General features: G+C 36.0%; 1 protein-coding gene across 3 annotated transcripts in view; it reads left to right on the top strand.

The window, feature by feature from the left end:
* Positions 1 to 27509, top strand: part of kcnd1 (potassium voltage-gated channel, Shal-related subfamily, member 1) — a 94846-nt gene extending 67337 nt beyond the window's left edge. For all 3 annotated transcript variants that reach the window (XM_055168526.2, XM_055168527.2, XM_055168525.2), the window contains 5 exons: positions 5358 to 5520; positions 8081 to 8164; positions 24060 to 24152; positions 24487 to 24725; positions 26586 to 27509. In XM_055168526.2, the coding sequence (XP_055024501.1) occupies positions 5358 to 5520; positions 8081 to 8164; positions 24060 to 24152; positions 24487 to 24725; positions 26586 to 26790 (784 nt within the window). In that variant the 3' untranslated portion in view covers positions 26791 to 27509. The remainder of the gene's footprint in view (positions 1 to 5357; positions 5521 to 8080; positions 8165 to 24059; positions 24153 to 24486; positions 24726 to 26585) is intronic.
* Positions 27510 to 27862: the final 353 nt, after the last annotated feature.

Here is a 27862-nt window from a genome sequence, read left to right on the forward strand (position 1 = left end):
TTAACAGCACTGTTTTACATTTGTTACCCTCATTTGATGTATAAATAAAGTTGATGTTGTTATGCGAGTAAGACTGATGTTCATGTGATGTCTGAATGATAGTCTACTCCTCGTGCTATGAAGGACTTCAGGAGGATGCTCTTTTAATTGCAGTCATACAACTGCTGCTATTAATAGCTGAAATGTGCTGAGTTGAAATGATGTCATGTTTCAAGCCTTGTATCAGATTCACTGAGCAAAAATAGACCAGGAAGATATATTTTGGGCTCTCTAAATTTTGCCTTCTGATAAATAAATGTCCTTTCGGTAAAAGATTTCCAACAAGAGTGCTAAAACCTCACAACCTCGGAAGGTTAAAAAAATCGACAACATCAGCACATGGGAGAAAATGCGAGTTTACTGATTTCTCTCCTCTTCTGGTCCAGCTCCTCCTCGCTTTTGCAGTTTAATCTTCAGTTCTGTTTCTGCTTGATCTTCTCCATGAACTTCTGGCAAACCTCCTTGACCCCTTTCTAGACCATTATCTAGGCCAGGCAGCCTCTTTCTTCCCCACGGGACTTCTGTCTAAGACTTTCTATTACGGGAAATTAAAGCAATTGTGGTCCTCTCTAATGCCGGAAGGATTTGCATAAAATAATGTTGAGTAATGAAACAATGCTGCCACAATGCTGCTGTTATCTCACAGTGATTATTCGTGATGATGTTGCAGTTTAAGCATTTCATGTTCAGACCAAAGTTAAAGGTAGCATAGAGGTAATGAGCCTTTTGTATTTGTACTGTAGGTGCGAGTGCAATTGTGCTTTTCTTCACTTAACTGCTGACATTTTATAACTCAGCAGCATTTCCAAATAACAAACAACAGAATGAACATTCAATGATCAACAAAACTAAACTCCATTGGAGTGATAATAGGCATTGTCTTCATAAAAATCTATATCCGTTTTCTGCCCTTTCTGTGCACCCGGGGCCATCTGTCAATTATCATCTTACCTCCTTAATTTGGACGTCTTCCAGTTTCAGAACAAGATTAGGTACCCGGGCTGATGTGGATTAGTCCGGGGAGCGCCGTGTGCCCTTAGGGATTGACAAATGATGGATGCTAGAGATTATTGTGGAGAAAGGATTTGTAGGTAGAGAATGAAAATGATGGGTGAACAGATGTCTGTGCATGTTTAATTCTATTATGATGATCCCATTTCAGTGTGTGTCAATTAAACGCAATAACAAAACCCTAGTATGATTTAAATGACAGGTAACATGAGTGCTGGATTTTATTGGGGCAAGACAAATGCTGACTTCTGATCTGTGAAACATGTTTACATATGTAGACATCTAAGAAATATGTTTAGATATGTGGTGCATATGACTATTACTGCCAAGAGAGCAGTTGTTAAAGGGGCCATGGCACAAGAATTTTTTAAGATGTCAAATAAATCTTTGGTGTCCCCAGAGCACATATGTGAAGTTTTAGCTCAAAATACCATATAAATAATTTAGTATAACATGTTAAAAATGCCACTTTGTAGGTGTGTGCAAAAATGTGCCGTTTTGGGTGTGTCCTTTAAAATGCAAATGAGCTGATGAAATTCAAACACTGATCAAAATGATTGTGGTTTGTTGCAATTAAAACTCAATTGTGCTTTTCTCTGCATTAAATGGCAGTGCTGTGATTGGATAGTGCAGATTAAGGGGCGGTATTATTATAATAAGAGCTCCTTATGACATCATAAGGAGAGCCAAATTTCAACGACCTATTTTTTCACATGCTTGCAAAGAATGGTTTACCAAAACTAAGATACTGGGTTGATCTTTTTCACATTTTCTGGGTTGATAGAAGCACTGGTGACCCAATTATAGCACTTAAACATGAAAAAAATCAGATTTTCATGCCACGGCACCTTTAATTTACACTGCATAAATGACTTTCGTACTAGTGTTGGGCGATATATGCCCCATTTTGGGATCATCCAATCGTCAGCCTATGAGATCGCCGATACACGATAGTATCAGGGGCTGGGACAATAGTTTACAAATTTATTTATTTGTTCATTTTGTACTCATTTATGACGAGGCACTTGATTGGGGAACAAGAAAAAAGTTGATTTACTCTAACGCCGATTATGCTTAATAAACTGATAACACGTGGGGTCATGTAAATGCGTAAAATGGTTTTCTTTAATCGGGGAAAGCCCATAAACGGCGTAAGCAAAAAATCTATCGGCACAGGTAGTTTTTTGCTCATTACCCCGATTTCGCGTGGCATGTAAACAGCTTAACGGACTTTCTCACGGTTTTGTCCATGTGCACATGTCCCTGTGTGTGAAAGATAAACGTCAGACGCGGAAGTAAATGCAAAGTAACACATAAAAGTCTCCGCTCGACTAAAGCAGTTGGCAGAGAAACTGCGAAAATAAAAACTGATGTTATATTTACAGGTTCTGCAGACACGAGAAGTAATATAACAGTATAGCTTAAGACAGATATGCCGTCGGCTTTTTAATCGACTATTATGTACTATAGGCGATGATGTCACTACCTGCGAGAAACCTGACAAATCTCCAAGTCCCATCTAAACTGTTTTTTATGTAAAGTATTACATTTTAAGTTTATTCGTTATATTATATTCATGGCGAACAATTTCATTTGAAAGGACTTACATTTACGCTTAGATAGCTTTGTTCTGCTAATGCAATGCTTTACCAGTTGACCTACAGCAACAGTTTTATGGTCTGGTTATTAAAAGATGATGTAAATAAAACATTGAAAGATTGACAGTTGGACTATTATGCATTTTTCACTGTATGATGGTTACAGTATGACAGGTTTCTATCTTTATCTGTGAGATGAAGCTTCAGTCCACCAGGACCCCTGATCTTCCATCATGCACCACAGAATACTCACAGTCTTCAGCTAACACCGCAGTGCCACACTTCTGGTTCAAAACGCCTTCATGCGTTTCTCTGTTGCAATAAACATTCTCACATTTTGATAAGCCTACAATCTGTAATGTTGAATGAAATCATTCTGACAGTTTGGGTCTGATGATGTTGTAAACAGGTGTAAGATATATGTGTAGTACATCAACACTGCATGCTGTAAAAACAAATATTGTTTTAATTTACACCACCTGCAGAACGCTCTCCGGTGAAGAGATGGATCATGATGCGAATGTGAACGAGTCTCTCTCTCTCTCTCTCTCTCTCTCTCTCTCTCTCACTCTCTTATGTTGTCAGTGACTGATACAAAAAGCTGAATGCATGCATAGAAATGTGTATCCCACCGGAAGGCTTGATGCTAGATTTCTGCATTGAGTGCGATATGCCTCATGGTGGATATCTAATGTTTTGATGTACTGTATAAAACTGCTGGTATGGTGGGCAGCATACATAATACAATCGCTTTTCTAACTGTTTTATTTATTTAAAAAAAATTAAGGGAAAGTAATTCCCAATAATTGTAACCCTGCAAAAAGGATGGGTCAAAAGGAGGAAGCCAACCTGTTGGCTTGTAATTTAACATATGATGGGTTGTTTCATCTTAAAATGCTAGGTTGCTGGGTTTTTTAGTGTGGGGTTAAAATTATAAGGAATTAAATTTTACTTTATTTGTTTAAAGTTGCCATAAAACTGAAGTAGCGATTGGGTGAATCTCACGAAATCCAGGATTTTTTAAAAGCCCTTGAAGCCTATTTTTTGCAGTTTAAGGTCTGAACTTACTATAACCATTATTTTCAGAGGATTTAAAAAATATTTTCTGTAGAATTATTTACATTTTTAGATTATCATTATAAAAAAATATCATTACCGCAACATGATATTACATTTAACATATGCATTTACAAACTCATGTTTCGGTAATGAGAACTAAAACGTTAACAAATTTTTAAGTTTTATCTGGAGAGAAAATATAAGATCTGCTTATTTTTTCCCCGAAAATGTTAGTTCCTTGAGGGCTTAAACAATTATTAAAAATTGTTGTGGAGGATGAGAAAATTGGTCTTGGACACATTAATATTCCTTATTATTGTTTCTACATTTACCAATGATCACCAAACACCACATGTTTCTTTACTGTAAATGTTTATAATTTAACATGCACTGAAGCTTTTTATTTTTTAGATTTTTAATTATAAATATTTCCATGTGAAACAATCAAAATCCAGTCATGTACACATTGCGGTAATGAAATTTTTTTTCTTAAATGCATGTGGAAAAAACAACAAAATTGGTTTGTATGATGTCATTTGAAATCATGTGCAAAATAATACGTGAAGAAATGTTTGTAACTGTATGCTTCTTATTTTGATAGCATTTACTTTTATTATAAAAATGTTTCATGACACCTCAAGTCTAATTTCGCGAGACTCACCCGATTGTCTTATTTTCCCCGTGGTGATGTATATCCGATTGAAACAACTTCTGAAATGAAATAGGGCAGGGCTGGACTTGAATTTGTCCATTGAGAACTGATTTAATCTTTTGAATGTTGGGTCGTGTTGCCAATTGCTAATCGCTGCAATCTTTTCCCAGACCCTGCCCACCTGCCATACCACATGACCAGATTATGAGGGCAATTATGAGATTGTTAGTTTAAAAAATAAAAAAAATGCCCGATATCAACTATTTAATGTAAACTTGACAATCTGCAGTACCACACAAACTGTAAACACTAAGGTTCATATTGTTTTTGTTCCAATGGTCACACTAGACATTAAAGGTCGGATGCAATGTATTGTGGGACACAGTGTTTCATGATTTGTGAGCTGTGTTGCACAATACATTTTTATCAGAAAATTTGCATATTTTGCACTGTATACTATGCAGTATACACTGCACAAATACTGTGGTATGAATAGTGCTATAGTGTGCATGTTTTTCTCTCAGTGTACACTAGAGATTAGAGGTTACAGCTGAAGTATAAGGATGCCTGTTAATTAGTTTGTGTAGGAGGACAGACTTCACTACTATAATGTGCTGGTGTTTAAATATACTATTTGTATAATGCGTGTGTGTGCATTTGCATGTGTGTGTATGTATAATAGCTCATTGCAGTTGATGGTGTACTCTGCTATTAAACATGGGTAATGGGTTGTGTTAAGGTCTATAAGACCCCTGGTGGTCATGGAGATGAGCTCTGGGGTCTTGTGAATTGAAATATCCATGCACATTTCCAAACTAATTTACACAATTAGATTAAACGCTACTGCAAAACAGATCCCGAACAAGCAATGGTCATTAATTTACTGTAATCATATTCACTTAGATTCTCTTTCTCTCTCTTTCCCATTACAGGTCTTTTCCTTGCATGATGATACACAAACACACATTATGTCTTACTGTTGTTGGTGTTTGTTACAGGTATGGAGACATGGTTCCCAACACCATCGCTGGAAAGATCTTCGGCTCTATCTGTTCTCTCAGCGGTGTGTTGGTGATTGCTCTTCCCGTACCTGTGATCGTGTCCAACTTCAGCCGGATCTACCATCAGAATCAGAGGGCTGACAAGATGAGAGCGCAGCAGGTACTGTAAAAGCTTTTCATTTTAAAGGGACACTCCACTTTTTTTCAAACATATGCTAATTTTCCAGCTACCTTAGAGTTAAACATTTGATACGTATCGTTTTGGAATCCATTCAGCTGATCTCCGGGTCTGGCACTACCACTTGTAACATGGCTGCAGCAGGTGTAGTGATATTACGCACTGCCTGAAAATAGTCCCCTTGGTTACTTTCAATAGCAGGGGACTATTTTCGGGCAGTGCGTAATATCACTTCACCTGCTGCCACCATGTTACGGCAGCAAAGTCCTTATAGTTCCTAGAAAGACCAGAAAGAGAATATAGTTCCTAGCCATCTCTGCCTAGAAAATCGCAACTTTAAATTTTCCATCGGTCTTAGTACACGATGTAACTACAGAAAAGTCAAGTTTTAAATAGGAAAAATATAAAAATTATGCTAAGCTATGCTAAAAGTGCTAGCGCCAGACCCGGAGATCAGCTGAATGGATTCCAAAATTGTAAATATCAAATGTTTAACTCTAGGGGAGCTGGAAAAATAGCATATTTTCAAAAAAAAGTGGAATGTCCCTTTAATTTACTTTTTGATTTGGTTTTGATGTTTTTTTTTTTTATTTACTAATTTTAAACTGCCGAAAATCTCACTGGATGAGCGCTGTTTTTATCCAATCATCATCGACAATGACTTTTTCCAGTTGTTTTGACTTTCCGACTAAGGTACACTTAGTCATTTATCTACCAACCCAGTCTCACGGAGTTGCATATAAATAGCACAAAGTGTAAAAATCGTGCAATACATACGCCAAATTCCACTTTGGTGTGCATATGATACACCAGTCCTTCCCATTCACTTAAACGGTGCATCTTTTTTGTCGTTTTATTTATTGGTTTCTTGATTTTTTTGCTATTTTTTTACAATTTTTGCTTGGGTTTAGGGTTAGAACAACTTTTTGTTAAATAAAAATGAGATCCTAACCCAAACCCCAACTCTAACCCCAACTCCAAGCGACCATGGCTTAAATATAGACAAAAACATGGACAAACCTGTATATTAAATAACCTCTTTAAGCAAATCTGAAATCTAACCCTAAACCCAAGCGAAAATGGTTTAAAAATCAGAAAAATATTGAGAAACCAATAAATAAAATGACCAAAAAAAGATGCGCCGTTTAAGTGAATGGGAAGGACTGGCGTATCATATGCATGCCAAAGTGGAATTTGGCGTATGTATTGCACGATTTTTACACTTCGTGCTTGTTATACGCATCTACATGAGACTGGGTAGTTATCTACTGGGAAAATCTACAGGCTATCAAAAGTTGTTTTTTCTAGATAGCTGTATTCTGCACATTTGACTTTTGTACCATAATTTTCGTTGTCAATCTGGCAACACTGCAAAGCATCTACTGTATTATGATGAGACTAATGTTTGTTGTGGAAACTGAACAGAAACAGTTTCATGGGTTATTTTAAGGTAAAACTTTCCAAGCACTAATTTTAGTTTAGTTTTGTTTTTCCATTTACATAATGTGCATTAAGTTTATTTTTAAAAATTGTTTCTAAATCAGTAACTTGCATCTTTTAGTTTTTGTTTACAATAGTAATGCCAGTATGAAAATTAACCATGTTTTTTGTGGTAAAAGTGTAGTAACCATGTTTTTTTGGTGGATTGATTACTATTAGCAAAACCATGGTTTTACTACAGTAACCATAGTTTAACTATGCTTTTTAAAACCATGATTTACAAAACCATGGTTATTTTGTGATAACCACAGTTTTAAAGGTGCAGTGTGTAATTTTTAGAAGGATCTCTTGACAGAAATGCAAAATAATATACAAAACTAAATTATCAGGGCTGTATAAAGACCTTTGATAATGAACCATTATGTGTTTAATGCTTTAGAATGAGACGTTTTATCTACATACACAGAGGGTCCCCTTACATGGAAGCCGCCATTTTGTGCAGCCATGTTTCTACAGAAGCCCTTAACGGACAAACTTTTTTACTAAGTTGTCTCCAATGATGATATGTTTGTCCGGTGGCGGCTACCGTAGCTTCTATATGTGTTTCAAAAGCAAGAGATGAGCAGGGGACTGAGCCGTTGGTTGCAATTCACAACCTCACCACTAGATGCGGCTAAAATTTACACACTGCACCTTTAATACGGTAGCCATTAGGCATGGGCCGGTATAAGATTCTGGTGGTATGATAACCTTTAGCAAAAAATATATAATATTTTCGTAATGTATATTAAATGTAAACATCAAATCAATCACATGACCTAATGATTTAATGAATTTTGTATAAACAAGCTCATACCTTGGAGACGGTATCACAGAACATTTTAGGGGTTTTAAAACCTTGACTGTTTAAAACCTTGGTATACCTTGAAACCAGTAACCAGCCCATGCTTAGTAGCCATGATTTTTTGTTTAAAACCATGGTTAATTTTCGTACGGGGTAAACTGCCTGCAGAATCTATCACTGACATCTTTACATTACGTCTCCGACACGTGGAGTTGTGCTGACACAATTGATTCTGATAAATACTCTGCTGTTTTACAGAAAGTGCGACTTGCCAGGATTCGCTTGGCCAAGAAGGGAACCACTAATGCCTTCCTGCAGTATAAAGAAGATGGAGGATTTCAGGTGATGACATCTCTTTATCAAACAGTGGTGTTACATTATAAAATGCATTAGTAATGTGACTTTGATAACATAAAAGGAATAGTTCACACCAAGTCAGTCAGTTTTACATGCAACTACAACCAACATGTCCAATGAAAAGCTTGTGAATGGATTTGACTCTTTGCAATGTGCTTGATATCAAATCTTTGACAACATGTACTTACACAGAGTGTTTTAGTGGAAAGATTAACATTATTTTTTTCTGTATTCTGGGAAGTAGTTTGGATGAGATGGGAATCTTTAAATATTCTTTCAACTACAGTCTCCAGTGTAATAGATTTCTCAATAATGTATCTCCAACAGAAATCTTTGATATTTGATCTTTTAAAACAAACCATTTTCTCTGCACAGATAATACTAACAGTAGATTTATGCTGTCTGAATAAAAGCTGGTCCAATTTGTTTAATAATAGAAAGACTTCAAATGGATATTATCACACCAGTTGAATTATTTCCTCATAGATATTTACGTTTTGTTGGAACGAGAAAAATTGGGAAAGGTCACTCTGTCATCATTTAAACTTAAAATCTTCGTCCATTAATGCCACCAAACTTTACTATATCAGAACTTGATATCAAAGCCTAGATACTAAAAATGAATTAATCAAGCCTAACATTAATCCCAGCAAATTATTCATACAATATTCACAGCAGGGTCGTCATGAAGGGTCATTAAAGTGTATTACCAGCTCATAAATGTACAGTATATTTGACTGCCAGTGGTGATTAAACCCATAAGAGTTTTGTGAGATATCTCTTCAATCTCATCAGTGGTTCAGAAAGTATAAAGGTCACTCATTTATACAAACTCACTCAGTTTGAAACTGACCTTGTAATACCAGCGTGGGCTGCTTTTAAGATATGGTCGACGACATTTAGAGTCAGCTAATTTCCTCATCAGTCCATGCCCCGAGCGCCACGGCCTTATTGTACCAGAAAACATCATTAGCAACACTGTAGGATAACTCTTATACATAAAGGTGCTACATGATGTCATAGATAAAGTACATACACTCACCTAAAGGATTATTAGGAACACCATACTAATACTGTGTTTGACCCCCTTTCGCCTTCAGAACTGCTTTAATTCTACGTGGCATTGATTCAACAAGGTGCTGAAAGCATTCTTTAGAAATGTTGGCCCATATTGATAGGATAGCATCTTGCAGTTGATGGAGATTTGTGGGATGCACATCCAGGCCACGAAGCTCCCGTTCCACCACATCCCAAAGATGCTCTATTAGGTTGAGATCTGGTGACTGTGGGGGCAATTTTTGTACAGTGAACTCATTGTCATGTTTAAGAAACCAATTTGAAATTATTCGAGCTTCGTGACATGGCGCATTATCCTGCTGGAAGTAGACATCAGAGGATGAGTACATGGTGGTCATAAAGGGATGGACATGGTCAGAAACAATGCTCAGGTAGGCCGTGGCATTTAAACGATGCCCAATTGGCACTAAGGGGGCTTAAGTGTGCGAAGAAAACATCCCCCACACCATTACACCATTGCATTAATGAGAAATTGAACAGGTGTTTCTAATAATCCTTTAGGTGAGTGTACAGAGCCTTTAACATCCAACGAAACTTTTCTAATTCACAAAAGGTTCTTTAAACTATTAAAAGGTAAAAAAAGAAATGGTTTTCCGTGTAAAGTAATTTCAGAAAATTGTTTCTAAACACATTATAAATGTTAGAAAACTAAACTAAACTATACTAAATTGTGGAGTTTAACAGTTTTTCCAGATTTCTGTGTTCAGGATTATTTGGGCGGGGCTAAAAAGGTGGCTTGATGACACACTGGAGCCACAGAGCATGGCCCCGCCCCTAACACAATCACAAGCATCCATTCAAATTGTGGCGGTATTTAAAAGTTGAAAAAGACGGCAGCTTTCCCGCAAGTGGGTGTTGTTTCAGTTCAGACAGCAGACATGCTTGCATTTTTCGAAGATTTTGATAATTCATTTTTTTAATCATTCAAATTTTAGAAATAATTTTTCTGTGGTGTAACAAACTGAATACACTTTAAATATTGGACCTCACGCTGACTTTTCTTTGGGGAACCAATTATGGTTCTTCAATGGCATCGCTGTGAAGAACCTTTTGTAGCACATTTATTTTTAAGAGTAAAGAGCGGGGAAAAACTCGCTGGCTCAGAGAATGAGACTTGTGTTGTTTCTTGTCAGGTTAGACACACAGTAGTAATTAGGGAGCCGTCCCTTTAAGACAGATCAATTCACTCTGCAGCCATCGAGTCTCCAGCAGAACTTAATCTAGATTGTTGATGAAGTACATCTGGAGGTATGGAGGTGGTTAATACTTTTCTAGAAATACTACATCCTCTGTGTTGACAACAGTAATGAAGGGGCCATGATCTCAGTATTGAACATAAAGGTGCTTAAAGGGTTTTTCACAGTGATGCTGTTTTTGGTTTTCTAAAGAACCATTGAGTTAAAGGTTCTTAGAAGAAACATTTCCTTCAAGTCTTTTTTAATCTAAAGAATTCAATGCAATTCAATTTTATTTATATAGCGCTTTTCACAATAGTTTAATTGTTTAAGATTAAACCGTACTAGCAAGGGTAGTAATAATGTAACGTAAAGAAGAGTGTGCTAAGTTAAGCCAATGTCAGCTGACTCCCCAGGGGGTAAAACTTCCAGCTTTTTTAAGTCAGGAGGGAAAAGTCCTAGGAGGGAAAAACCATAGAGAGAAAGCCATACATAGCTGATTCTATAGTAGAGGATATATTATGTAATAGGTCGAAATAATAAAATTTTATGGGAATTAAAACATATACATATATATACAGTATATATTATGTCATCCAAGAAGTTTGTCTTTCTTTCTTCAGTCGAAAAGAAATAAAGTTTTTTAAGGAAAACATTTCAGGATTCACATGTGATGCGTGCCCTTTCCGTGATATAAAAATGTGAAGGTGGTGCACACGGCTATTGCAAGATGAGAAGTTGTGGTTAAAAATTCCTTTTTTTTTTGTGAACATGATGATGGTTTTGCTAGATAAGACCTTATGCCTCGGTTGGGATCGTTTAGAGTCCCTTGAAGTTGCATTAAAACTGTAAACTGTTAAGGTCCAATAAAGTCCACTAGATGGAGAAAAATCATGGATTTTTTCTTCAAAAAAAAAAAGTTAATTTCTTCTAGACTGAACAAAGAAAGACTTAGGGCCATATTTTAACGATCTAAGCACATTGTCTAAAGCGCACAGTGCATTGTCAAAATGGACGTGTCCGATTCCACTTTTGCTAATTTAACGACCGGAAAAAGGGTTTATGCGCCAAGGGCACGGACTAAAAGGGTTGTTCCTATTCTCAAAATGAGTAATGGGTGTGTTTTGGGCGTAACGTGCATAAATCAATGTTTCAGCTCTCATCCCCTTTAAAAGCCAGTTTCGCCTGGCGCCATGCCGATTCCCTATTTAGGTGACGGATTTTGTAAACTTAACAACTAAGCGAAGGAAGAAGACCACCAGTTTAAGATTAATGTTAAAAAAATTTGTTGTTTTAATTTGTATTGAAACTGTTATTTTTTTATTAAAACCTTTAAAAGCCGTTTTCTTACAAACGTACGGAGAGCCATTTCATCCACAGGTACAGAGTCATCATATACAATAAATCCGTGGGGTAGCATTTAAAAAATCTTTAAAAATAGATGGATTTGTTTAAAGCAAAGCATTTATTTACTTACCAGGCTACAGGTGAATCAGCACTTCTAACATCGCATAATCGGTCTTCATTTATGTACAAGAGACTCAATAATAATCTTTAACATTTTAATCCTTTAATTTTTCATATTTAAAGGTTTTTTTGCGCTGCTGCGCATTCATGTATGTGATAAGCAAACCCGCGTTGTCATCCCGTTTAAATGCGCTTATTGCGCTCATTATATAACAAAAACAATATTGCGCCATTGACTTTAGACTTTAGACCAGGTTTAAGTTGGTCAATGGATAAGTTTATTTTAGTTGGCTCAAAATAGCAACGCGCCAAGAATGCGCCTGAACACACCTTTTTTTCAGACCAGAACACCCATGGGTGCAAAATTTTACGCAAATGCATTTGCTATTTAAATAATGTGGCGCTAAACATAAAAATGATCATTGCGCCAGGTTGAAACTAGCAAAATACACTTGTGTCGCGCATTGGGCCGCATTGCGCCGGGTGTATGATAGAGCCCATAAACATGTTGAATGACATGGGGGTGATTAAATTATCAGGATTTTTTTATAAAAGTGGAGTAATCCTTTAAGAGAGCAGTACAAGTTTATTTTTTAGTCAGCTGTGAAGAGTATTTGACCGAGTCATTTATCACAGCATGATTCAGCGGTTTGGGAAGTATTTTATTGGATTCTATGCTTTCTGTTATAATCGTATTTTCTGCACTGAGTTAATGATTAAGTACAGTATTTCTTCTGGAATAAAAATGTCATGCCATTGTTCAGTAACCAGCTTCTACAGTGGATGAAGTCCTGCTTATCAATGTTTTACAGTCATTTCTGTTTCAGGGAAAACAAGAATGTTTAAATATCTGTTTGTGGTTGAAGGTTTTGTGCTGTGTAATTCTTTTATGCACTGCAGGTTTTGGCCCTGGGGTGTGTTTACTCAGGTTGATGTTAGGAGTGTTGATCTAGTAATGTTTTGAGTAAATCACACCCTGTGGTTATGTACCAGAAATGAAGACATACTGTTGCAATAACATTGTGTATGGATTATTCCATCCGTTTAACACAAATTTACAGTTGCTTAAAGACTACGAAAGTCACAATTCTAGCAGCTTGCCAGGGTTTTCTTGGTGGTTTCTAGGATGTTTTGGATAGACTCTAAGGTTGTATTTACACTGCGTGTTCAAAGTGACTCAATTTCGATTTCGGATACATGCATAATACATGCATACAGATTTGCAATGTAAGCGGACAGAAGCGTGTCGTACCTTATTGAAAAACCAACTTTGGCAAATGACGTTAACTCAGGTGGACACCACCCGCGATCACTCCTTAGCAGGATAATGGAGGACAACTGCTCAACTTATTGGAGTGATGCTAAAGTTTCATTTCTTAAGTATAATTTTGTATTTATATATTCTATAATTATTTTGTCTTGCATATTGCAACATTTTACTGTTTTGGGTCAATATGTCTACCTTGAATTGTTTTGGCAAGTGTTTAGGGTGAAGATGATGTAAGCGCTTTATACAGTAGTCAACAAATTGTTGTACTAATATGAACTTTTGAAGTGATCCTCGATTCACGAATCACTGCGCAACGTACCCATGGCAACCATCGCTCACTATGTTAAAACTCTCGTGTAAATTCCCATGAGTCCAAAATGCCGCTGTTATCGGAAGCTAGTTACCAGGGGTCCTTGAAATCCTTGAAAGTTTGTGAATATGGGGAAAAAATTCAATGTTCTGGGAAGTTTTTGAAAATATACATACATAGATACAGGTCATTGAAAGTGCTTGAATCTATTTTATGCAAGAAGTTTTCTGGAAAAAGATCCATATTATTCCCTGTGTAGTGTAGAATAATATCATAAAAATTCTAGACTTTTTAAGCACACGTGCTAAACTGTTCGCTTTAAATGCTTTTATCTTCTGTATGCGAATGTTGATTCATACCAAAATGTTTTTTTGCATAGTTGTGTTTGACACATGAAAACGTCTCGGGTTACGTATGTGTAACGTGGTTGTGCTTTAAAGAAAGCGAAGGAGATTAGAATTCATGTGCAAAAGGTTTATTAGTGTAAATCCCAAAAAAGGGCCAGCAAACACATCCAATAGGACAGGGGTCGGCAAGTAACTTTGGCCGCGGGCCAATATTTTTTTTAGCCAGTAGATGGCGGGCCAACTGTTGTTGGCACACTTACGTCTTATTTTGAATTAGCCTAGTATAGGCTATCTGATCTTTTGTCAAGAAACATTGTCTTTATTTTCTATTTAAAAGACGAAAGACGGCATTAAAAATTGCTAAAAACATGGTAATGGGTCTGTGTATCATTCGTTCAATCGTTTTTTTTTTCAAATTAAAAACAAAAATGAAAAAATTAACCACCACGGGTTTTCTGATTGTGTGCTCAGATAAAAAAATAATTACTGGATTAGACATTTTTTTTATTTAACTCCTTTATAGGCATAATATATCAATGAAATCATTTTAAACAGATCAAGTACTATAGTGGTAATATTACAGGCATTTATGCTCTCATGAAATACTCTTACAGTCCGACTTTTGAACTATTCCTTTTTTTATTAATATTTATCCGGGACACACACATACACACCTAAGGTTTAAGGAGGTCTCCGCTGGACTGTTTTTTGTCCAGATCCGACAAGGTTCTATTCATAGATTCATTTGTGTTCACCCGCTTTATTTCCCGACCTGACGGGTCCGCAAAACTTAACGTCACGTTTCGTTTCCAGAATCTCACATTCAAATGTCTCTAACGAAAAGAGACAGATAATTTTAAATGTTATACAAAAATTGTGTTCGTGCCAATAAAAATATTATTTTAACATTGTATTCATTGTATTTATAATGAAATATAAATAATAAATTAAATAGGACAAAGCCTCTCACTCAAATTTCCCACCATCATAAACCGAGTTGGTTGCGGAGTTGCTGTTCAAATTGCTGAACATCCTCCTTTGCCAAATTTATAACGTTTTAAACTGAGGTAAAGATCAAAGAACTATGCGTTAGGAAAATTAATAATGGCTTTATTTTAATAGACATGTAAAACCATATTTTGGCGGATTACTTTCATTTTTTTAACGAATTTACCTGCCCATTTAGTCTTAATAATTAACGGTAAACGAACGTGACTTGCTGTTTTCGAAGGCAGGTCGAACCTTAGGTCGGGTGCTCGAGCCCCAAGTTCAAGTAGCAGAAAACAACAGTATTCCTTTCAAATCTACTTTAAAAGTGTATTAGTTAAAATATTATTGCAGTAAAAGAGTTTATTTTTATCATATTTGGTAGTGGTTTCTAAAAGCCAGCAATTACTTTTCAGTAATTTGCAATGTCACGGAGTTTAACGTCTTCACGCGTGATGAATTGACATGATTTACGAGGTAAATTTGCAAATGATTCATGAAGTCAAACCTCTGCAATTATTTGATCGATTTTGTTTTAGAAGTATGCTCAAACTCTAATGACAGTTATGATCGCGGATGCGCTGGTAGAGAAAGAGAACGAGAAAAAGCGGCCCGTTAAGATAGCTATTATACGCATTTTTTTCAGGACATTCTTGCTATTTGTCAGTGTAGCAATAAATAATAATAATAATAATAATATACGCGAATAAATAATAATGAAAAAAGTTCAAAAGTCGGACTGTAAGCGAATGAGACTTACAGGAAAGCATGGTTGCTATTCAAACCCTTATTAAAACCCTTATTAAAATGTAATCTGTTAGTACCTGATCTGTTTAAGGTGTTCAATTAAAATTTGTCCGAACCCGTTTTCATTCATTTTTTTTATTTTTGATCTGAGCGCACAGAAAACGAGTCGTTTGATTTTAGTTCAGGTAATAAATAATAGAAAAACAAGTCGTTTTTCTTTATTTTCTTTTTGGTTTTGATTTGAAAAAACGAATGAAGGAATGATACACGGGGACATTTTTGTAAACTGTTATTGTAAAATAAAAAAGTCTGATTAAAAAAAAATTAAAAAACGGACTTCAAATTAATCCGGCGGGCCAGAAAATATTGCTGGCGGGCCACTTTTGGCCCGCGGGCCGCCAGTTGCCGACCCCTGCAATAGGACAATCCACAAACGTAATCCAAAGCAGGCAAAGGGTCAGGACAGGCAGAGAACAATCACAAAATCCAAAAACAGGCACGGGTCAAAAACAGGAACAGATACAAAACAGGATTCAGATGAACAGATACAGACAGGCTAACATACAAAGTGTCCCCAAAGTGTCACCGCAGTGACGCAGCGTGAGTTCCCTCGAAAGGGAACTTTAAAAATATATCTTGAAGGTAACACGATGTAACCTTGCTCTCACTTGAAATGTGTCTCCACATTTAGTCCTTGAATTTGAGGGTATTGGACCTGGAAAGTCATTAAAGGTCCTTGAATTTGAAGTTAACTAAGTTGTGGGAACCCTATAGTTAATACAGTTTATAAAGTTTGTCTGCGCTTCAGTGTTATATTTTTACACCCATTTTATTATATTCCTAGCTAAAAATCATCTGTATTGTATCCATCATTGGCCTGTGGGCTGTCACTTCATTAAAAAACATATTCATAAGCACTGGTATTACAGCAAAGCATTATCCTATAAACACTCCCACTGCTGAAATCCATATTCATCAGCATCGCACAGGAGAAAGCACCACTGTGTTCAAATCTTTATCCGAAGCCAAGAGCAAATAAAACAGAGATAAAGAGAGATTTAATCCTCAGCTTCTCCAATGCAGCAGGTTGATTTCTTCAGATTCGTCTCAGGTTGTGAAACCACAATAATCCAATATTTACAATCCTCGAGTGAAGCTATTTTTTCAGCATGGATCTATAAAGCCATTACTAACCGGCCTGCAGTGCTATTTATAAACTAGGCAAAGGGTTTTTTTTCAACCCTTCAGTCTATTCTGGATTTGAATTTCTCCTTTGAAACTAAAGGAGTGTTTGTCTCTTGATCAAGAAAGCATGCCAAAAAACATGCAGGCTTTGACCTTTGATGAAATATCATTCGGAAACTGCAAATGTGATTACTGCAGAACTTAAAATACACAGCAAAAGTCATTTATTGTTTTCTAAATAAACTCATCGTACATGTAAAGAACATTGTGTGAAATATAATCTTGATATCTTTGATATTGTCTCAGTAAGGTCACATCAAAGATTATATATTTGAAATAGTTTAAGAAGCCGACTTTCAGTATTCTTGTGCAAAATAATACATGTGATATGTATTATCACATGTATATGTTCAATATTTTAACTCTTTCCCCGCCATTGACGAGTTATCTCGTCAATTAAAAGAAAATATTTCTCTGCCAGTTCCTATTATCCACTAGTTTGCAATTTTACACAATTTATAAAAAAACTGAAGCAAAAACTAATTTAATTAATTTTAAACTCCATATTTGTTTTGATTATCGCTCTGAATCTAAAATCTCTTTTCATTTAGAAAAATGCAATTATTTCAGCTTTTTGCTTAAAATTTTGAATTTTTCAAGAAACCTATCCATATTTAATAGGATATAAAAGAAAACAAATGAAGATAGGATGAAAGTTTTTTTCCTATTTTGTTGGTTTGTTTGTTTGAAAGCAGCGAGTCTGTTCTGATATATTTGTATTTTTATTTATTAATAGAAGAAAAAAATCACAGAAATGCTGATTTATGTAGAAAAAGTAAAAAACAAAAAAAAGACTTTAGCTGGGTTTGTTTTCACAGACTGTGACACATGAGGATCACTGGTAGTTTTTTGATCTTGTGGCTGGATCTCTCGTCTCTGCTGTTGTTTGTGTCAAGTCCCAATCAGCATTTTTTTTAACAATAAATTGTCAGTGATTGATGGTTTAATAGCTTCTGCAGTGAGATAAATCTCTTCTCCTGATCAAGCATTTGAGAGGAGAGAATCACAGCCTGTGGATTTTACTGAAATGTATTTATTTGGGATTTATTTCCCAGGTGTCCCCGGTCCGACAGAAAATAGATTATGATATATGGAAATACTTTAATTCTCTCATTTTGCATTGCACCGGAGGACCTAATGCATTTGTTGTAAGTCAAGATAACACAGTGTATTCTTTATTCAAAGAGCTGTTGAATTCATTTACTCACACATGAGCACTTTGGGGATTTCTTGCATGTTTCCGGGACACTTGTGGTGTTGAATTATACAGGAGGAAAATGCTTTAAATTATGTTAGTTGTTGTGTCTGCCTTCATTCCAGATCCAGAATATACTATTGGATCTGTTTTAAGGATTTAGGGTTTGGGTAAAGATGTGAGGAGTTTACAATCCGTCTATGGGAGTCTGAGATGTTTTCTTGTAAATTAGCATTTTTTTAATGTTATTATGCTTTTATGTTTAGGTTCAGTCATTTTACTAATGTAATGACAATGTAAAATGTTATTAGTCAGTCACTTTAGTTGTTTCATTGGTATTTAAAGGATTACTCCAGTTTCATAAAAATCCCAATCATTAACCCCATGTCATCCAAGATGTCTTTCTTTATTCAGTTAAGAAGAAATTCAATTTATTGAAGAAAACATTCCAGGATTTTTCTCAATATCAGTGCCGGCCCGAGCCTCTTGGGGGCCCTAAGCAGAAATTCTTTGGGGGCTCCCCTCCCACCAATTTTTTTAATTAAAAAAAAGAAATTACAAACATTTATAAAAAGAACAAAGTTGCACATTAAGTAAGGGGTAAAAGTAGCATTAGGTACAGAAATCAAATCAAATGAATCTTTATTGTATGAATTAAATATAATTATAATTTTTTAGAGCTACAGAAGATTTTCTTTTTGTCTTGGATTGTTTAATTAACATGAATGACAGACTTAAGTAGGTTATTTGAGGTTACTGTCTCTTTAAGAGAAACACAGACCAGGGCCGGGTTTCCCGATAACGATTGAACTTAGCTCTTAAGAGCGCTTTCTACGAGCTACATAACGAACATTCGTTGTTCATTTACGTGCATTTCCCAAAGATGCATGTTAAACGATCGCTCGCAGCTGAGTTTTAAGTGCTACTTACGAGTCGCTATCCGTTTGTCAAGTGCTGAAATGTCACCAATAGAATGACTCGAATTTGTAGCAGAAGCTTGTTTAGGCTAATGATCTTCAGCCGATGTGCACTAATATTTTAATAATATATTTTCATTATTGTTCAATGACTTTTTAAATGTTTTAATAATTTATTAAATATTATTTTCTGCATTTAGTTAGGACTGTGAAATGCCTTCTGCGTTTCTATTATAGTTTAGATTATTATTATTATTTGTTGTTTATTATCTATGTTTATTTATTATTATGGATAATTGCATTGTACCGTAAATATTTATTTGGTTTCTTTAATTAGATGCCATTTCCCTTCAAAACAATGTTTAGATGAATTATAGCAGCAATCGGTATGAACCATTTATCAATTTGCTATACCAATTTTTACCAAAATACAAAAAACTTTTACCAACTTGTACAAAATACGTTTTCCTTCTTTATTAATTTATGTTTAGTCATTTAAATTTGATTCCTCATTTGAATTTTAAATATATTATATTATATATTTAATATAAAATAAACAAAGAAGAACCCAATAAATAAATAAACATTTAAAACATTACATTATCGTCATTGCAGGAGTGCAATTTGCTGGTTGTCCTGTAGGTGACCTTGTAACTCTGTTGTCTTACGATGCACTTATGAATGAACGATTACTCCAGAGCACTCATAGATCTACGACAATTTTCAAGTGCAACTTAAGTTACGAAGCTTTTGGGAAACAGCCCATAATTCTAAGATGATTCGTACGATCGTTTTTACGATCTACTTAGCCTTACGATGCTTTTGGGAAACCCGGCCCTGGTTTCTGCCTAATCCATACATAAACCTAAGACATAAACAAATGTTTTATTGGAAAAAGAGTACTGTGGAGATCATTTTGTTTGTATGTGCCCTGTCAAGAACAGAAAGATTTTATGTTTGCTTTCTTTCTGAAACGCGTCTCTCCATGTGTGCACTACTGAGTGCACTTAAACGCTCGCGCGCGCACACACAGACGGAGGACGAATTACAAACTGCGCAGCATAAAACGTTACGTTGTTTTTCAGTGCTATATTCCTCAAATGAATGTTAATGGACTACATTATGACACAGAGTAGTGTAAATCTCTCTAAAGTTTAAATATCAAGTGTTCTGATCTCTGAAGGGCGTTGTGAGGATCACTTCTGACTGGAGCTGGACCGGACACATTCAACCTCTTGTGTCCAGAAAGCTGCTCACTTTACCCCCTTTTTGCGGGTTAAATTGTTTAAAATCACTTGAAATGTTTACATTTGCAAGCATTTGAAACACATGCAAATGATAAACTTTCCCTATTTAACCGGGAATTGCATGCGAGCTGAACCTTGGGTCGATCACGGATCAACTGCGATCTGTCACACCACTAGCTGCTGCTGCACAAATTAAATGTACTGTAAATCATGCAAACATACTTTTATCTTGCTCATTTTTCTTTGTCTTTTCGGCACCAGATGGATACAACCTTTTTTGTGACATGGCTTATCATTTATTACAGTAACACACCCTTGTGCGCCAGCGCAAATTGTCAATTCACGCAAGGTGTCTATATTGCGCATGACTCAAACGCTAACACTGCAGATACACAGCAGTTGTCTGCAAATCAGAATTTTCTTGTCTTGAATTATTCATTAATTAATTTGTATTCATTCATTTATATTACATGTTTAAGTTATTTAATTGTTAAAAAACCCTGGTGGCCAAGCAGCCGCTTAGTTCGCTTATGCCTCGGGCCGGCCCTGCTCCATCTAGTGGACTTTAGTGGACCTGAACAGTTTACAGTTTCAATGCAGCTTCAAAGGTCTCTTAACAATCCCAAACGAGACATAAGGGTCTTATCTAGCAAAATGATCATCATTTTCGTCCAAAAAAAAAACTTTTAAACCACAACTTTTCATTTTGCAATAGCCGTGTGACCTTACATATGATGTAATCACGCAAAAGGTCACGCGTTACATATGTGAAACCCACACTTGGGGACTATTTTAAACAATAAACTGACACAAAGACATTATTTAGTATCATTCAAATACAACATATGATTCAATGGTCCTCTTTTTCCACACTTGTAAGCACTGGAGCGGTAGTTTTGCATACGTCATGTGTGACCTTTCCACGTGATTATGTAATATGCAGGGTCGTGCTGACACATTACAAGGCTAGTGGAAGATGAGAAGTTGTGGTTTAAAAGTTCATGATAAGTGAATAAATATCAGTATTTTTACGAAAGTGGAGTAATCCTTTAACAAATATGACTGTCTTTAGCTCCTGAAAAACCCTTTAAGTGCATGCAAGCATTGGGGCAAAAATCTTCACTTTTAAGACGTAGTAAACATTTTCAAAATCACTAAAGTGCAACTAGAAACATTGCAAATGATTAAAGTCAAAGTTTAAAAATGAAGTAACTGTAGCATACATTAGGGGGCGCTGTAATGCATGTGACTGCCTCATACGGGTGTATTCAAGTACTCACAAGGGATACAATTCATCTTTCAGTATCTGATGAATGTATAATATGTGCCAGGAGCATTTGGTAAATATCATCTCATTTTAGAAAGATGTGGCGTTTAGCTGCTTTTGCCTTTCTTAAACCACTGGTTGTGTTTGTCTATATTTTACCCAACTCTGGTTTAAATCAAGCCCTCATTTTTTATCCATTTAGACTTCCTGTTTAGAGTGACGTTCAGTTTAGTGAAAACAAACCTAATTGTTCTTGGGTTTAATTATTGATGATCTTATCAATCGATCTTGTCCGGACTCCCTGACCCGTCGTTTCGGCTGACTTCAGCTCTTCCTGTGCGGCGGACAGCGGTCCTCGCTCCTTCCACTTAGAATGACCGTCCTGTCTCTCCTCGATAAGATCGGCTGCTTTCGAAGGCTTCTGATAGGCTGCTTCTAGTCGAGGTCAGGAGTTGTGATAAAACACCTGAACAACAAAGAAGTCTGGGGCCAGATGATATCAGTAAAGCACAAAGGAGAAACTCTGTGACCGATGTTCCTTGAGACTCCTGTGCTTTAGTACACGACATCCTTGCCTGTGATCGTTTTACAGTAAGAGGTTGTAGAAGTTACTGGATACGTGTGAAGTCACAGGAGGTAGCCGCAGGGGGATGCAAGGTCGGACTTTTGACACGGCAGGGGTCACACACAGCAAGCCTTGAGAGTCACCGTAACAAAACGTTTAAACCCATTAAAGCCATTTTAACCCATGCTGGGTAAATATTTGACTGAACACATTAGGTACATTTACATGCAACCAAATAATCAGTTTGTAATCGTATTAATGGCTCAATCGGATTGAAAAGCCTTAATGGATTAGTCCATTTAAAAAAAAAAAAAAAAAAAACAGATAATTTACTCACCATCATGTCATCCAAAATGTTGTTGTCTTTCTTTGTTCAGTCGAGAAGAAATTATGTTTTTTGAGGAAAACATTCCAGGATTTTTCTCAATTTAATGGACTTTAATGGACCCCAACACTTAACAGTTTTAATGCAGTTTAAAATTGCAGTTTCAAAGGACTCTAAATGATCTCAAACGAGGCATAAGGGTCTTATCTAGCGAAACCATTGTCATTTTTGGAAATAAAAATAAAAAATATGCACTTTTATACCACAACTTCTCGTCTTTTTCGTGAAATTTTGACGTCATTACGTGAGGTCACGCTGGTGCGTCACAGGACCGGAGGAAGACAAGAAGTTGTGGTTTAAAAGTGCATATTTTTTATCTTCTTGCCAAAAAAGTCAATCGTTTCGCTAGATAAGACCCTTATGCTTCGTTTGAGATTATTTAGAGCCCTTTTAAACTGCATTATAACTGTTAAGTGTTGGGGTCCATTGAACTCCATTCAAATGAGAAATATCCAGTGGTTCTCAAACTGGGGCCCCAGACTTATGACATTTTATAAAATACATTAATTTACCATGAATTCTGTGTAATTAAATCTTAGAAAAATATCTAACCAACAGCACTGCAGTGTATATTTAAATAAGTTCTGTTAAATTGCAATGTTTTATAATGTTTTATGTCATACATTTTTTTGCGGGGGCCACACTGTTCACAAGGGGGGCCACACGCCAAAAACGTTCAAACCATCAATATGTTTGAGGTCGATCTGATGCAGATTTCAATCGAATTGATGGGGGTGGTGATGCGATCATCAGGAAAAAAGTATGCATGTAAACACATGAATCTTAGTATTTTCAGATGCAAAAATACCTTGTGCACATGCGCAGAACAATCGTGCTTTAATTCATGTCTTATATTTACCTCTTACTTATGTATCACATATTTCACTTCACAGAAACATGCAATAGCAAGGCAATGGCAACACACATTATTAGGACAATGGGGTCATGCGCTGTACATTCTGCAGTGTTTATGTGTACTTGCATAATATTACATGAAGCAATAAAATAGTGCCGTGCCCATTCGAACATTGTATTTTGTTTGACTGTATCTAAAAACTTCTTAAGAACAACTTTGAGTTTGTACATTTATCCAGAGATAAAGCATGAACTCGACGAGAGATGCTGTGTGCTGCGTTGCCAAGTCCTCTGTTTTTTTGTGTACTTCATATTTGGGGCAAGCGAGAAGATATTTTTCTGTGTGTTAAAAATGAAAGGATTTTGTTAATTAGTTATTGGTATTTGGCCTGGTTATGATATGCAAATCTGGCAACCCTGGTTGTGTGCTTGTGCAGACATTTGGTTTGGATGATATTAACGAATGATGCATGTAAATTAATATTTTAATCAGATTGCAATGTTTAGGGTATATGTAAACTGTATTGTCATAACCTGCAATCAAATTAAATTCAGTCAGATCGACACAATTTTGTGCATGTAAACATAGCCACTACTGGCTTAAATATTAATCAATGCATGAGTTTAACATCCTGCTGTCCGCTAAGCAGATGTTTAGTAAATGCATTACCTGTGATGTTCTTCGACACAACACGATAACAACCTTTGATGTCTGTAAATAGTCACTGCTGCCTTTAAATAGATTTGCATGGGGTTTTTTAAGATGTATAAGCTGCTTTATACAGCTGGCCCTAAATAAACTCATGTGCTCTTTGATTTCTCAGGATCGAGACAGTAATGGCACTTTGTGTCTGAAGAACAGATCCTCTTTTGAACATCAACATCATCACCTGTTACACTGTCTGGAGAAGACAACAGTGAGTACATCATCCGCTAAAATTCACTTTCGTGACTCTCATACGTCCATAAATTATCACAGGTCTGTACTGTATCTGTTTTCTTAAACAATGTGTAAAATTAAAGTGCAAGCAATGCAATGTAGGACTGTGGCACACAGTGTTAAGAGAAAAAACAAAAATATAAGAAAGTTGTGGTTTGTTTACATATTGAATATGTCTTTATAATATACATATTACAGAACAGTGTGTCACGATGCACAGTGCATAACTTTAATATACAACATCACCTATACAATCTTTTTCACAAATGCATGATCTGAAAAGTTCACTCCTGTTTTCTTCTTTTCCACAGAATCATGACTTCACCGATGAGCTTACATACAGTGAGATGTGTATGACGGAGTCAGTCGGCTACCGTACCAGCCGTAGCACCTCTATCTCCAGCCAACAGGGGATGACGACGTCTTGCTGCCCCCGCAGGTCCAAGAGAAGAGCAATCCGCCTGGCAAACTCCACCGTGTCTGTAAGCCGCGGCAGCGTGCAGGAGCTCGATACGCTGCATGTGCAAAAACACTCTCCTGAACCTCAGAGGTATGACATTACAAACCCTATGACATCATTCAAATCTTAATATTAAAATAGACTTCTTGATGCAAAATATGTATTGATATTGGAGTAAAATAGGGTGCACGCTTTTATTAGAACAGCATCTGAAAATGTTTACTAGGGATGAACTGGAATGAACTGAACAGTTCCCAAAAATTTAAATTCACTCATAATTTATTTACCCACAAGCCATCCCAAATATATATGACTTCGTTCCTTCAGTTGAACATAAATGATTGCAGATTAAAATGTCATTATGTTATCTTTTTATATATTAACTATGACTTAATATAATGTTTGTCTTCTGAAGTCAAACTATACATTTGTGAAAGTAAAAAAAATAAGAATCATTTTTTTGAGCCTTTTTTAGTGATTGATACGCTCCATATACATAGAAAAATAGTTATATAGCGACATGTTGATAAGATTTAATCTCACTGGTCTCACTTGCATATCCGCTTTTCATTTTTCACATAGTATGACCTCATTTTAATATAAAATTATTTGTTTGCATTCAGTTAAAGAAAATAAGTCATACACATCTGGGATGGCATATCTGGGAGTCCATTTTTGAGACTGTTTTTAGATTTGGGTACTATACAAAAAGTTGTTCATTTCATATGGTAATTACCGTAATTACAAGTTGTCCTTGTTGAGCTCATAAGTAACAGAAAATAGACTGGGATATTTCTGAAAGCTACAAAGCTACAAACTACAACATGACTGCAATTTCAGTACGTTAATATTGTTATTTAATGCACTTTTTGTGTTCTGCAATGTTTAGCAGAAAGCATTCAAATATAATTAAATATGCACCGATATAAGCAAATATAAAAGCAATTTTCACACTTTCAGCTATTGGCCGATTGTTTTAAAACAGCCGAAACAATGCAAAAAAATCACTTTCTGTTTTAGTATTTTTAATCTTGTTTTCAGGACAAATATAAAAAAATCTTAAATCAAGATGTATTTTCTTGACGAGCAAAATCTAGTTTTTAGAGGGAAAAAACATAAAAATTGAAGTTATTTTGTGCTTAAAACAAACAAACAAAATCTGCCAATGGGGTAAGCTAATTTCTCTTGAATTTTTCTTGAATTTAGTGTTTAAGAAAAAATTTCAAAAAATGTTTGCTTACCCCATTGGCAGATTTTTTTGCTTGTTTTATGCACAAAATCACTTAAATTTGATATTTTTAGTCAAAAAACTAGACTTATTTACTTGGGTCGTTTTGCTCACCAAGAAAAAGCATCTTCATACAAGAAATTCTAGATTTTTTACTGAAAACAAGACAAAAATACTAAGACATTTTTTTCTTGAAAATCATTTTTTGCAGTGTGTCAATCAAAAGAGAACAGGAAAATGGAATTTGAGCTCTGTGTATAGAAAATTTTAAGAAACATTACTAGTTTAATATTCAGTATTAATGGTCATTATATGAATTATTAAAATTCAGAAAAATTAATGTTCAGAATTTAGTTAATGCAAGTTAATATAACAACCAAACTATCGGTATCGGCAGATATCAGTCTGAATAATCAGCTATCGGCCCATCTCTAAATCTAATTCTGTATTTTACAGCATCCTATAATATTCATATGTTGATTTATTTTGCCATTGTTCCAGTTACTATAAACCATATAATTCCCAGTACGATGCCAACTTAAAATATTATGTGTTATGATCTTGAAATAATGGTAATTACCATACAGCCTGAATGCAAAATTTGACTGTAATCTGATGGTAAAAGTTGTTTCACTGACATTAGCATACTTTCTGTATAATATCACGGCAAACAAGTGTACAATCTTTACAATGATATGTTTTGTGCGTGTGTACCCGAACAGTCGCTCCAGTCTCAACGCTCGGACAGAAGACCTGAAGCTAAACTGCGATGACAGAGATTTTACAGCGGCTATAATCAGTATACCCACACCTCCCGCTAACACCCCGGACGAGAGCCTGCCGCCCTCCCCGGCCATTCCCGGCATCCTACGCAACTCGCGCGCTACCGCCTACACCCACGAGACTGTGAAGATCTCCTCCTTATAACCGCCACAAGCACACAAACTTCCCCCATTGCACAATGGAAACCAAGGGGGCGAGGCTTCTCCCGGGAAAGATCATAAGACAGGACACAAAAAAGTGATTGCTTCATTCCAGACGGACGGTTCGGCGGTAGACGTGGACTCGCGGTCACATTCGAGGGACATTCGGTCAGGCAGACCGTCGATGAACTGGAGTAGATGAACTAAGACGTTTTCAGATCTACACCGATGATGGCATCGAAAGCCTTTCATAAATATGCAATGTTAAAACAAGCAGGAAATATGCCTATATGTCCACTGCGTAACACAGTTGCGGGGCGAGATTACAAAGTAACGATGAAACTGTAGAGGAGAAATATTGCGCTCTGCAATCAATCAGTTCACAGGATTGACAAAATTATGAGCGAGAGCGAAGCCAGATGGTGTATATGTATCAATATTTGTATCATATCTCTTTAGAGCACATGCATCTTCAAACCCCACCAAAAAAAAAAAACAAAGATAAAAGAACAGAAATTCTGACAAATGTTACCCAAACATGCATGTTGTTGTATATTAGAAATCATGGCAGAGAATGAGGCCGCCAACATGCTACTCACATAGTTTTGCATGTTACTTCTTTTACTTGTTTGGTTCGTCCTGTTTCGTTTTTTGACATTGATTAAAAAGAAATATTTACAGAGTATTAATGATCAAACATGTCGCACATGATGTGCACATTAGCAGAAAAGATAGATAACATAACTAAAAAAATAAATATTCAGGCATGTTCTTTGCGAAAATTTAAGGTCAGACATGTGCGGCTGTGTGTGTGCGTGTGTGAGGGATGAATGAGAAAGACTTGATTTAGTTGATCACACATATAAAAATACCTACTATGGTATCCATGCATGGGAAAACTGAGGGTTTATAATGCATCATGTCTTTCTGTATTGATATGATTGGAGAGCGTTTACCACTGTCATTCACTTTTACAGCTGTAGCTTTGTTTTTCATTCGGTAATTACATGTCAACTTTGAACCCTAGCTGGCTATTTTTATAATACATGCATCGAATGTGGTTATATAACAGTCAA

The sequence above is a fragment of the Misgurnus anguillicaudatus genome, chromosome 5, assembly GCF_027580225.2.
Source record: "Misgurnus anguillicaudatus chromosome 5, ASM2758022v2, whole genome shotgun sequence".
Lineage (NCBI taxonomy): Eukaryota > Metazoa > Chordata > Actinopteri > Cypriniformes > Cobitidae > Misgurnus > Misgurnus anguillicaudatus.